This window comes from Rhinolophus sinicus, chromosome 1, assembly GCF_057876585.1.
Source record: "Rhinolophus sinicus isolate RSI-liver-muscle chromosome 1, RSI-T2T, whole genome shotgun sequence".
Classification (NCBI taxonomy): domain Eukaryota; kingdom Metazoa; phylum Chordata; class Mammalia; order Chiroptera; family Rhinolophidae; genus Rhinolophus; species Rhinolophus sinicus.
In genome coordinates, this window is record NC_142501.1 from 90,191,096 (window position 1) to 90,204,170 (window position 13,075).

Below are 13,075 nucleotides of genomic sequence, written 5' to 3' on the forward strand. Positions count from 1 at the left end.
ACCCAAGTAGTGTTCTGATGAGGAGACAAAGGCAAGGGGTGTTTGTGAGAAAGGGAAGGGAAACAATCACAGCAATAGAAAAAAGGCGTCTCTATTGGTGCAGTAAAGCTAACATAGTGACACTAATTCTAAACAATGTTTTTAATTTTTAGTCTGGTAGTCATCAGTCCAGTAGTCATAATATCTGCTTTCTTGTTATCCTTGCAAACAGTTCTTTGGGACAAAATGTTGCTTTAGGCTCAGTCCAAAGGTTATTTTGCCCTGTTTTAACATTCCAAAGGTTTGAGGCATAAGACATACAAGGCAGTTCCTCTGGGATGGCAGCTCCAGCTCCATTTTAAAGTGGCTCCATTTGTATTATTTTTTACAATAGGAATAAAAGCATCTGAAAGAATAGGACAGTGATACAAGGCTGCCCTCACCTGAGTTTGCCAATATAACTTTGACCTTCACGAGACAAATCTGTTGGATCAGTGGAAATAAGGTAGTTGGATGTTTTGCTCTTTTTCCGCTTTCTCCCTGCCAGCAGAAATATCTGGAAAAAGAAAAAAATGTCAGTCACACATGAAGTCAAGAGACTCGCCATGGTTTCTCGTATCTATTCACTTAGCAAATGTTTAGCAAGTGTCTATCATGTACCAAGCCGTCAAATCTTTTTCTTTTTAAAAAACAGACTTGATTCACTTTATTCTTCTCGTATAAAACTATGTGGTGGCCACATAGAGCCTGTGTCCTCTGCACGGAGTGTGGGTCTCTACAAGATGGTCAGTGAACTCCTCACAGGGAGACTTGGTGAACATGGTCTCCTTCCAGAGGTCGGGGGTGAGACAGCAGCAGCTCTTAGAGATGGCATCAAAGGCGGCCTTGGCAAAGTCGCCCGGGGGGGCAGGCCAGCCCCGGCCTAAGGTGTAGCAGTCCTCGATACCATCCATGAGCAGCAGCTTCTTGGGTCCACTGCCCTGGTGAAGGGAATGAGGCCACCAGCACAGAGCCACAGTGGCCAGTCACCTTGCAAGGGATAGTCTGGGCCTTGCCACTCTTGTTCCCTCAAGAGTCCTGCTGCATCAGGGCTGCGGGGAGACGGGCCAGCATCACGGCCGCACCGATTGCAGTGGCGTCCCCCTCGGAGCCTTTGATACCCAGACCAACACGTCCACTGTAATTTCCAATGGTGACAAATGCCTTGAGCCTGATCTGCTGGCCAGCATGAGTCTGCTTTCACATGGATATAATCTTCAAAACATTATCCTTGAGGGGCGCCCCCAGGGACAAAAACCAAGAATTTCAGCTTCCCTGATGGGCAGGCAGAAGTGACAGATCTCCTCCAGGGACCTGATCGCGTCTTTGACCAGGCGGCCCGCTCGGTGAAGGGCATCTGCTCCTTGTCCTCAGACTGGCCTCCACGCGCTCTGCAGCCTCGACCCCCACCCGGAGAGAGGCCACCGAGGCCTCCACCAGGGTGCCCGGGGGTCTCTCCCTGTCACAGCCCTGGAGCCATCTGCCATGTGGTGTTTCCTCAGAGAAGACCAATCTCTGGGTCTTTATTCCTTTTCCTAACTCTCATTATGCTTCTCAGAATTCACTGTCAGGGTTTCCCTACTGTACAACTTTTCTAAACTTGCTGGATTGGTTCTCTGTATAATTATTTACAACTTTATCGCTAAAACCTCCAGTGACTTTTTAAAAAAGCTTCATCCAATTCCATGAATAAGAGTCTTTCCAACTTTAGGAGACAGGATCCTGAATACCTACCTTTCCCATTCTTTGCTGCAACTGCATTCCCAACATTGTTTTTCGTATTTTGCTGGGTTTTTGTTTTTGTTCTTTGTATTTTGTTGTTTTTATCACCCTTGTGACTTCAGTGATGTGAATACTCTCATATTTATGCGTCCTTCCTAAACCCTACTGGATTTGGACAATACTAGGGCAGAGGAATGGTTGTAGCTAACGGGGGACATTAGAACCAGACAGGTATGGGTTTGAATCCGGCTGCCACTTATTAGTGTGACTTGGGACAGTTATATCACTAAGCCCCAGTTACCTTGTCCATAAAGCAGGGATATAAATCCTATCTTACAAGGTTGTCATAGGATTATAGGTGACAATATATATAAAGCACTTACCACATGTCCGGCACACTGTAAACAATCAATAAACAGTGATTCTAATAACAATGATATCTACTATCATCATCTCATTTGTAGGCTCTTAAAATCACCCACTTAGACCTGATATCAATACAAAATACACTGTTCATTACCAAGTATTAAATTGTCTCAAACTTATGTACAAAGTAGATTAGAATTTCTGGGATGAGAAACAGACATTTCACTTGTATGCTCTTCTGTAAAACATTTCCAATTCCTCCCAGTCCCTAAAACTTGCTCTCTTTCTTCCAGTGTCACGTTCTCCTAAAGTAAAAATAAGAGCCAAAGAACACACAGCAGCAACCCTGACCCCAAAAAAGGGACGGAGGTAAACATAATTATATTCAAATATTCCCTTCCATTTTCTTACATTCTGGATGAAACTCTTTTCTTTGGGGTGGGGGTAGATTTTGCCTATTAGACTATGAGCTCTTGGAAGACAGTGAGAGCACAGCACCTGGCAATTAATAAGTACAGTCTACTTCTGGCTGCCTTGGTCTAACACCAGTGCTATTCCCCTGTCATGAGACCCATCAACAATCTGGCCTCACAACATTCTTCCCCTGTCTCTCAAGATCTGTCTTAAGAATCAATTCTCATACCTTCCGATTTTCATCCTTTTCCAAGTGCATATAGTAAGTAGGGAAGAGACCCCGATCCATGCCTTTTCTATCCCTGGTTATCCGACACTTGACTGTGATGCCTCGAGGGGCAGGACTATAAGCAAAGTCCTCTAAATTCTCTACTTCTCCCAGCTGGTTATCAGGTTGGGCTGCGGTACCGGAAGCTCCAGTATCCTGAAACAACAGTCACACATGAGCAACGGGGGGCGAGAGGGGTTTGGGTCAGAACCCTCATATTCTGTTTGAGAAACACTTAATGGATAAAATAACTTACTGATTTAACCCTATGTCTTCAGTCTTCTGACAAAACAAGGGGAAACTCTGAGAAGTTAAATAAGCATATGAACGTTGGGAATAATGAAGGCACTAAGAACAGAAATGGGACAGAGTTTCACAATAGCTGGATTGAGACACAAGAAATTAACAGGTCATGCACTTTAAATTTGAGCTTAAATCTTTTGAAGCAACCTCATTCAGTAATGGTATTTAAATGCTGAAGATATACTTGGGAAATAGTTACGTTAACTCCAAAGGAAGACGTTTCAGAACTACATACTATGGTTGATTTCTGGCTGGAGGTAGAATCGGGTTTCTCTGCCTCTGAATGTGGTGACTGAGATCTTGATTTTTTTCCTTCTTCTTCCTCTCCATCAGTCTCCTCCTCATCAAAGTTCAAACTACCTGAGATACCTGGCAGCGAAGGAAGAATTGTCAACAAACCTTATTTAAAAAAGAAATCTTTGAACCAAAGAGAATTTTAATTTTCTTGCTTAAAACATGCCAAGCTATTCTGACTTAAAACACAGTTACTTTATCCAAATTTTGACAATTCTTTCTTCATAATCTCACTCAGATACATCCTATTTTCCTTTCCCACTGCTGCCACCGTAATTTAGCTCTTTAAAACATTATGTATATGGGAAAAAGTATTTGCAAATCATGTCTGATAAAGGATTAATATATGAAGACTCCTACAACTCAACAACAACAAAACAAACAACCCAATTCAAAAATGGGTAAAGGCTTGAATAAACATTAAGATTAAGCACATGAAAAGATGCTCAACATCACTAGTCATTAGGGAAATCCAAGTCAAAATCACAACGAGATACCACTTCACAAGTACTGGGATGGCTATTATCAAAAAAAAAAAAAAAAAAGAAAACAGAAAGCACTGTTGGTGAGGACCTGGAGAAACTAGGACCCTTGTGCATCGCTGGTAGCAATGTAGAATTGTGCAGCCACTGTGGAAAACAGTATGGTGGTTCCTAAAAAAGTTAAATATGGAATTACCATATGATTCAGCAATTCCACTTCTGGGGATACACCCAAAAGAAAGCAGAGACCCAAACAGATACGTGTACACCAATATTCAGAGCAGCATTACTCACCATAGCCAAAAGGTGGCGACAACCTAAATATCTATCCACCAAGGAACCGATGAACAAATTGTGGTGTACACATACAATGGAATACTATTCAGCCTTAAAAAGGAATGCAATTCTGATTCATGCCACAACATGGATGAATCATGAAGACATGATGCTCAGTGGAACAAGCCAGACACAAAAGGACAAACACTGCGCGACTCCGCTTAGTACCTAGACGCCATGAGGCCCCTAGGATAGTCATATTCACAGAGAAGGAAAGCAGCATGGTGCTTGGCAGGGGCTCAGGAGGGAGGTAAATGGGGACTTACCGTTCAATGGGTACAGATTTTATTTGGGGATAATGAAAAAGTTCTGCAGATGGGTAGTGGTGATAGTTGCACAACAATGAGAAGGTATTTAATGCCACAAAACTGTACATTTAAAAATGTTTAAAATGGTAAATTGTATATTATGTATTTTTTACCACAATAAAAAAATCAATGATCCATTGTTCTCTGTATCAGTCACCTTTTTTCCCTGCATTTTGTTCACTTTCAGTCTAACTAATTCGAATTGGGAATATCTGAAATGCTACTACCTTGGATTTATGAAGCACCTCTTACAGAAAATTAAAAACTATTTGATTAAAAACTATTTTTTCATTTTATGCTCATATTTGTATGAGTTTGAGGAGGAGATACTGGTAGTCTTTTGTTTCTTATTTGTTTATGGGACATATCTGGAGAGGAACACACACTGAATAAAGTGTGAGGCATGTTAGAAAGGAAGTATGGCACTCATATTTACATGTGACAGTCATTTGCCCAAGAGCAAGAGGCACAGCTAAGACCATAACTAAAGCCCTTTTTTCCTTAGTCTGTAGGGTGACATTATACTCCAAATAACAGTTAAAGTAGCTCCCAAATCATGAACTTATAAGTAGACTTAACAACAAGCAGTGTGGCTTTTTGCTCCAAACCGTTTCCTGCCCACATTTAACCATCTCAGATGAGGGACAGTGACGATCTATTTTTACACAGTTAACAAAATTGGTGTTAGCTTTTCTCAAGGGCACCCAATGACAAGGCAAAGGCCAGTTAGAAAATCTCAAGTGAAAACATGTCTCCGCACAAAACCTTATACATGAATGTTCACAACAACATCATTCATACTAGCCAGAAGTGGAAGCAACCCAGATGTCCATCAACCGATGAAAAGATCCAATATGGCATAGCTACACAACGTAATGTTATTCAACAATAAAAGGAATGCAGTACTGACCCATGTTCCAACATGGATGACCCTTGAAAACATTATGCTAAGTGAAAGAAGCCAGTCGTAATGGACCACATAGTATATGATTCTATTTGTATGAAATACCGGGAATAGGACAATCCACAGATGGAAGGAAAGAAGATGGGAAGTTGCTGGGGCTGGGGGTGGGTTGGAGAGAAATGGGAAGTGATTACTAACAGGTATGAGGTCATGAAAAATTTGGGAGTCATGAAAATATTGTAAAATTGACTGATGATGGTTGCAGACCTCTGCGAATAAACACCAATGAATTGTTTACTTTAAATAGGTGAATTGTAAGGTATGTGAATCATAGCTCAATAAAGCTACTATAAAATAATTCTTTGGTTTGTAAAGGACATTTTTTCTTTTGTTTTCTAAAATATTAACTTTTTGGGGGGCCGGCCTGGTGGCTCACGTGGTTAGAGCTCCATGCTCCTGACTCTGAAGGCTGCCGGTTCGATTCTCACATGGGCCAGTGGGCTCTCAACCACAAAGTTGCCAGTTCAACTCCTTGAGTCCCGCAAGGGATGGTGGGCTCTGCCCCCTGCAACTAAGATTGAACAAGGCACCTTGAGCTGAGCTGCCTCCTGGATGGCTCAGTTCATTGGAGCACGGGCTCTAAACCACAAGGTTGCCAGTTCAATTCCTCGAGTCCCACAAGGGATGGTGGGCAGCGCCCCCCTGCAACTAAAATTGAACACGGCAGCTTGAGCTGAGCTGCCGCTGAGCTCCGGGATGGCTAAGTTGGTTGGAGCGCGTCCTTTCAACCACAAGGTTGCTGGTTCGACTCCAGCGGGGGATGGTGGGCTGTGCCCCCTGCAACTAGAAAACGGCAACTGGACCTGGAGCTGAGCTGTGCCCTCCACAACTAAGACTGAAAGGACAACAACTTGAAGCTGAATGGCACCCTCCACAACTAAGATAGAAAGGACAACAACTTAACTTGGAAAAAAGGCCTGGAAGTACACACTGTTCCCCAATAAAGTCCTGTTCCCCTTCCCCAATAAAATCTTTAAAAAATAAAATAAAATAAATAAAGCAAAATATTAACCTTGTTTGGTAGCAAAATGGCATGAAACTCTTGGGATCTCAGTACCATACGGGAATCTTCACTTAATACTGTTTCCAAATGCCATTTTTATACCAAGAACTCAGTTTACGTGAGTATGTGTCTTAAGATGGAGAGCAAATACTTCTCCCAAGGTTCTAAGACAAGCCAATTGGACCCACTTATGGGTTATACTCTGCCAAACTGACACCTCTTAAATCTTAATCGAGAGAGAGCACTGAGTGGGTTTTAAGTAAGATGCAACCTGCTGAGACATGAAAGGCATTAATGCATCTGGCACAGAAAGGCCAGGTCTGAGAAAGTACACAGCAGTCACTTAGTAAGGCAGGTAAAAGGGGACACCTTGGTATGTACAGTAAGGGATCAAGAACTGGACTAAGCATCAGAAAGTCTAGGTCTGCCATTATTTAGCTGGGTAACTTAGGGTAAGTAAATTAGCTTTCGGTTAAACTGAAAGTTCTCTTTGCTTTTTCTTTTGTTGTCAATAACAGTGGCAGTAAAGTGATATGGAAGTACCAAGATCACATTCTCATTACACTCGGGAAATTGGCAGAGAAAAGTCAGGGGGTTTTGCCCTTTCCCAGCCAGATGTGGGAGACTGGATGCGCAAACCAAGCAAGTCGGCTCCGGAGCCAGGCTCCAACCCAGCTCCCTCCACAGCCTCTGCCACACCCCACACTCTGGTCATCGGTTCCAGTTTGCACACCTGACACCTCTGCACACGTTATTTCTTCTGCCCAAGTTTGCCACCTGACTACCAGTGTGATCTAGGACAAATGACTCAGCCTCTCTCTGACAACTAATTTTCATATATGTAAAACGGAGAAACTAATATGTATAAACCCCTCAAAGTACTGTTATAGATATTAATTGAAATAACACATGCCAAATGCCTGACATACAAAAGACATTCAAAATGTCAGAGTCCAGCTGCTTCCACACGTGACACCAGCACACAGGACACGCATCCTTCATGGCTCAGCTTAATCATCACCTCCTTTTTTTTAAAAAAAAACTTTTTAAAAATTTACTTTAAGTGTGTTTTTCCAGGACCCGTCAGCTCCAAGTCAAGTAGTTGTTTCAATCTAGTTGTGAAGGGCGCAGCTCACAGCAGCCCATGTGGGGATCGAACCAGCAACCTTGTTGTTAAGAGCACCGCACTCTAACCAACTAAGCCATCCATCCGGCTGCCCCCCATCATCACCTCCTTTTGATGCCTTTCTTTCTTGTCCCTTTTTCATTGCCCTGTCAGTGTAATTCTATTTCTCCTGTTTTCTACTCTTGCATACACCACATTATAACTCTAGGACAGGCCATCAGCCAATCATCTACTAATTCGTTTTCCTGCTTCCAGACTTGACCAACTTCCAATTCATTCTTTATGGTGCAGAGTAATTTTTCTATAGCCCAAGTCTGATGACATCATATCTCAGCTTAAAATCCCTCATCAGTTCCTATTACTCTTCAGATAAAAGTCCAAATTCCTAATACAGCCTATAAAGTCCTATATAATTGAGAAAAGAGCCCACTTACCTCTCCAAGCTCATCTCTCCACATTCCCCTTCCAAACCTTAGCTCGTCCTACTCTCAGCTCCAGCCATTCAGCACTGGCCAGCTCTTCTTCCTGCATCATGCTCTAGCTTAGATATCACTTTTCTCTGGAAAGCTTCCCAAACCTTCAACTCTGGGCGAGGCAACCTTCTCTATGCTCTGTTGGCTATGTAAGTGCATGAAACCTCAATTTAAGCATTGAGCCTCAATCAGAATAAACACTCCATGACGGCAGGAACCTTATTTACTATCATATCCTAAGTGCCTAGAACAATGCCTAATATATAGTATATACTCAGCACATATTTTCTAAATGAACGAATATGAGGTGTGATAAAAAAATATGGTGAATGTTTAAATTTTCAAAAAATTATAGTAAAAGACACATTGCCATTAATCCCCCTTGCTTCGAACACATTTATCCCATCGTACTTGCCACTTTTTGAAGCAGTTTTGGAAGTCCTCTTTTGTGAGTGTCTTTAGTTGCGCTGTTGTGGCTGCCTCGATGTCCTGAATCATTTTGACTTTGGGAAAGAGCCAGAAGTCGCACGGTGCCAGATCCAATGAATAAGGTAGATGATGACACACATAATGTTTTTATTTGAAATTGCTGTACCAGAAGTGACGTGTGACATGGAGTGTTGTCACAATGGAGGATGATTTATGGCACACTTTAAAACACACCTTCTCCCAACCCTAGCTCACACCCAACTTACTGCACCGAACAAGTTGAAACTTGTCACACACTGTTACTAAGGTTCGAGGGGCCGCTTCCCATATGGAAGATCCCTGCCTTTCCGTTGAATGGCACTTGGCAACAGCATTCACTCTTTTTTTTTTTTTTTATCACACCTCATATATGCATGTGTTTGAATGTACATCTATTCTAATATTCTGTGGTACAATATCCTGATTCATATAGCCCAGGACCTAGCAATGCCTACCTATTACAAAGTAGGCAGCTGATAAATATTTATTCATTATTGGGCTTCAGTCTTCTCATCTGAAAAGGAGACAATCAATTTCTTCTCCTCTAAAGTTATTTTTCTAAGAAGGAATAAAAGACTAAAAGGAGCCTCTGAAATATACAGGAATATGTATGGAAATGGTAACTCCAATTGGCAGAAAGCAGACTCCAGTGGAAAAAGTATTAGCTTAAGTATATTTTGATCCAATTTGTGTTCCCATTAAGATGGCTACTCCCCTTACCACTAGATCAATATAAAACTGTGAAATGGAGGCAAAGTGGTAACATTGTCAAAGGAAGAGAGTAGGAACTAAAAATATCAAAAAGAAAGAAATAGTCATATATAGTAGCTAATCTGCTGATATTTTACATTTCATTCATTTTATGTTTGACTTATTTTTCTGAAGCAATAGGATAAATACTATTGTTGACAATAACCAATTCTCAGATGTCAAAGATACCTAATATTGTCACCTCAGTAAAGCCCTAAGCCACATTATATGCAATTTTGAGTCACCTAGATTATTAACCAATGATGTAAACGACAGAAAAGGAAAAGATTATAAATGACTAAGATGATTAAATGCCTGAAGATTATGACCAACCCTCACCGTGTTTTTGGAGAATTTCCTGAAGATCTGGCTTGGAAGCAGTGTCCAAACTGCTTTCCCCATCAACACTTCCTTCCGTATCCTCTTCTGTAGCAGAAGAGCCAACTGAGATAACATGAAGTTTGGTTTCTGAATCTTGAGCATCCGGCTTCAGGAAAGCAGCTGGGCCGTCGATACCTACGGGCCAAAAGAAAAAGGAAAAAGAGAAAGTATAACCTACCATTTAGCTACATGGGTTTGATGTATATAATGAGAATAAAGAAGCCCCAAAGCATTTCACTTCTCTGTCCTTAACACCCACGGGTACATTTGTCAACAGAGTAATCCAGGACCGGCGTTCATTTTATTAATGTGCTCTGACTCTTACTTAAATAAAATGTACTTGATATTATTGTCTTTAGAAACTTAAGAATGAGACTATGAAACAAAGCAGGTCCTTCAAAATTCAAATCCTGTCCAAGCCAATAGCTCTAGGGGATGGATTTAGAGGCTCTTAACCCTATTCCTCCTTCTACCCCCCATCATCTCAGATGATCCTTTCAGTCCTACCTATTGGAAGAATGGATGCTCTCTACCTACTCCTGGCTTCAAGATTAACTATGCCACGATGTAACAATCAAGGACTACAAGCTCCTGGGCCAGCTTGGTGCTCCTAACTCCGAAGGCTGCCGGTTCGATTCCCACATGGGCCAGTGGGCTCTCAACCACAAGGCTGCCGGTTCAACTCCTCGAGTCCCGCAAGGGATGGTGGGCAGCGCCCCGTGCAAGTAAGATTGAACAAGGCACCTTGAGCTGAGCTGCCTCCCGGATGGCTCAGTTGGTTGGAGCACGTCCTCTCAACCACAAGGTTGCCAGTTCAATTCCTCGACTCCCGCAAGGGATGGTGGGCTGTGCCCCCTGTAACTGGCAACTGCAACTGGACTTGGAGCTGAGCTGCGCCCTCCACAACTAAGACTGAAAGGACAACAACTTGAAGCTGAACGGCACCCTCCACAACTAAGATTGAAAGGACAACAACTTGACTTGGAAAAAAGTCCTGGAAGTATACACTGTTCCCCAATAAAGTCCTATTCCCCTTCCCCAATAAAAATCTTAAAAAAACAAAAAAGACTACAATCTCCTCAAATAGGCTATTCTGGACTAATTCATTTGGCATCTAAAACAACAGCTTTCGGATGGACATAAAATTTAAGGCATCTTCTACTGATTAGACCATTGCTTTTATTATAACTCAAAGACCCAGAATTTGGTTATAATAATTTATGAAGGTAGCCTAGTAATGACGCCATTATTGTTTCTTTGGTCCATCTAAGATGCCTCCTGCTTTCTCTAAGGTTTGTAAAAACTACGCCAGCAGTCAGAGATGCTGCCTGAATACACACCCTGCAGGACGACATCGTTGTGAGGGGTCTGAGGTTCCACCAAAGGAGTCTGCTCCTCACTAGCTCTTGGCTTTAATCGGCGAAGCCTGGCTTCTGGATTGGGCTGCACCATGAGTGGCTCCAGGCGCTTTTTTCTCTGCCTCTTCTCCAGCAATGCTCTCTAGGAAAATATTGTGATATTATAGCCAGGAGAGTTATGACCAGTCCTAGTTACCTGTTACATTTACAGTGTTTCATTGATCCTTACAAAACCTCTTGTAAATTAATTTTCCCACTTAAGAGATGAGAAAATTGAGGCCCACATAGGTGCAAGGATTCACTCATTTCATTTAATAAATACTTAATGAATCTATAGATAGATAGACAGATATAGAGACAGACACAAATGCATTCCTACCCAAGCTGAGATCATGATCCAAGTCTATTTAATATATATAGTAATTACGATACTATTATCAATGCATGATCACAAGTTTAAACTATGTAAACATAAATGCGCAGGGGAAAAGATAAAGGAACACAGAAAACCATATTCTTTAGGTGGTAGAATATGAATGATTATTTTCCTTATTCTAGTTTTCTACATTTTTAAATTTTTCTTCTGTAATTGAAAGAAAAAAATAAAACTTATCTTCTTAACCCCAAATATTTTCATGTTTTAATTAGCAAAAGAGCAATAAGCTTTGCTTTCTTGCCCCTTTTTACATATTTAGAAATCAACAAATTAGGGGCAAGGGCAAAAAAGGAAAAAAAGTAGCAATTGGAACATTCAAAATAGAAAGCAATCAACTCCAAGGATAAAACCAAGATATAGAATATGGTAGCAAGAAAAGGCAGGAGAAAAAGCATGAGAGACTATGAGAAAAAAATCCAACAAGATAGAAAGGAAGGTACTAACAGATATACTATTTTTTTCCACATTATTATTTTTTTATTAGTTTCAGGAGTACAAAGCAACATAATAGTTAGACACTTAGACCGCTCATAAAGTGATAACTCACCCACCAAGTTACTACCCCTCTGACATCTTATACGGCTGTTACAATAACATCGACTATCTTCCCTATGTTGTTCTCCATGTCCAGCGACTGTATATACCTATACATTTAGTTATAGTTGACATTCAGTATTATTCTACTTCAGCTCTTCAGGTGTATAATGCATTGGTCAGGCATCTACAGTCTATGACATGATCCCCTGATAAGTCCAGTGCCCATCTGGCACCTTACATGATCTTTACAACACTGTTGATTATATTCTCCCTATTGTATTAACTATCAATTTATATTTCTTAGTGCCTTCACCTTTTTCACCCCGCCCCCAACCCCATTCCCATCTATCACCCTGATAGATCTAGGACATATCTGGCACCATATATAGTTATTACAATATTATTCACTATATTCCTTAAGCTATACCCTGCATTCCCATGACAACTGTATACCAACCAACTTCTCAATCCCTTCCCCTTTCAGCCACCCTTAACCCCCCTCCCATCTTAAAGAAGTCCCTCTAAGAGTCTTTGTAATACTGGTTTGGTGGTGATGAACTCCTTCAGCTTTTTCTTGTCTGGGAAGTTCCTTATCTGTCTTTCAATTCTAAATTATAGATTTGCTAGGAGAGTAATATTAATTGTAGGTCGTTGCTTTTCATCACTTGGAATATTTCCTGCCAATCCCTTCTTGCCTGCAAAGTTTCTGTTGAGAAATCAGCTGACAGTCTTATGGGGGGCTCCCTTGTAGAAAACTAACTGCTTTTCTCTTGCTGCTTTTAAGATTCTCTGTCTTTAACTTTTGGCATTTTAATTATGATGAGTCTTGGTGTTGGCCTCTTTGGATTTATCTTGTTTGGGACTCTGTGCTTCCTGGGCTTGTATGTCTATTTCCTTCACCAGGTTAAGGAAGTTTTCTGTCATTATTTCTTCAGATAGGTTTTCAATTTCTTGCTCTCTCCCTTCTCCTTCTGATACCCTTATAATGCAAATGTTGGTACGCTTGATGTTGTCCCAGAGGTCCCTTAAACTCTCCTCAATTTTTTGGATTCTTTTTTCTTTTTGCTG

General features: G+C 41.2%; 1 protein-coding gene and 1 pseudogene across 4 annotated transcripts in view; both read right to left on the reverse strand.

The window, feature by feature from the left end:
* TULP3 (TUB like protein 3) overlaps positions 1-13,075 on the reverse strand; it is a 68,181-nt gene that overhangs the window by 12,623 nt on the left and 42,483 nt on the right. For all 4 annotated transcript variants that reach the window (XM_088801431.1, XM_088801437.1, XM_088801433.1 and 1 more), the window contains 5 exons: positions 11,017-11,176; positions 9,635-9,811; positions 3,327-3,460; positions 2,750-2,944; positions 423-535 (listed from right to left, as the gene is read on the reverse strand). In XM_088801431.1, coding sequence (XP_088657557.1) covers positions 423-535; positions 2,750-2,944; positions 3,327-3,460; positions 9,635-9,811; positions 11,017-11,176 — 779 coding nt within the window. The remainder of the gene's footprint in view (positions 1-422; positions 536-2,749; positions 2,945-3,326; positions 3,461-9,634; positions 9,812-11,016; positions 11,177-13,075) is intronic.
* On the reverse strand, positions 542-1,761 carry LOC148759122 (small ribosomal subunit protein uS5 pseudogene; annotated as a pseudogene).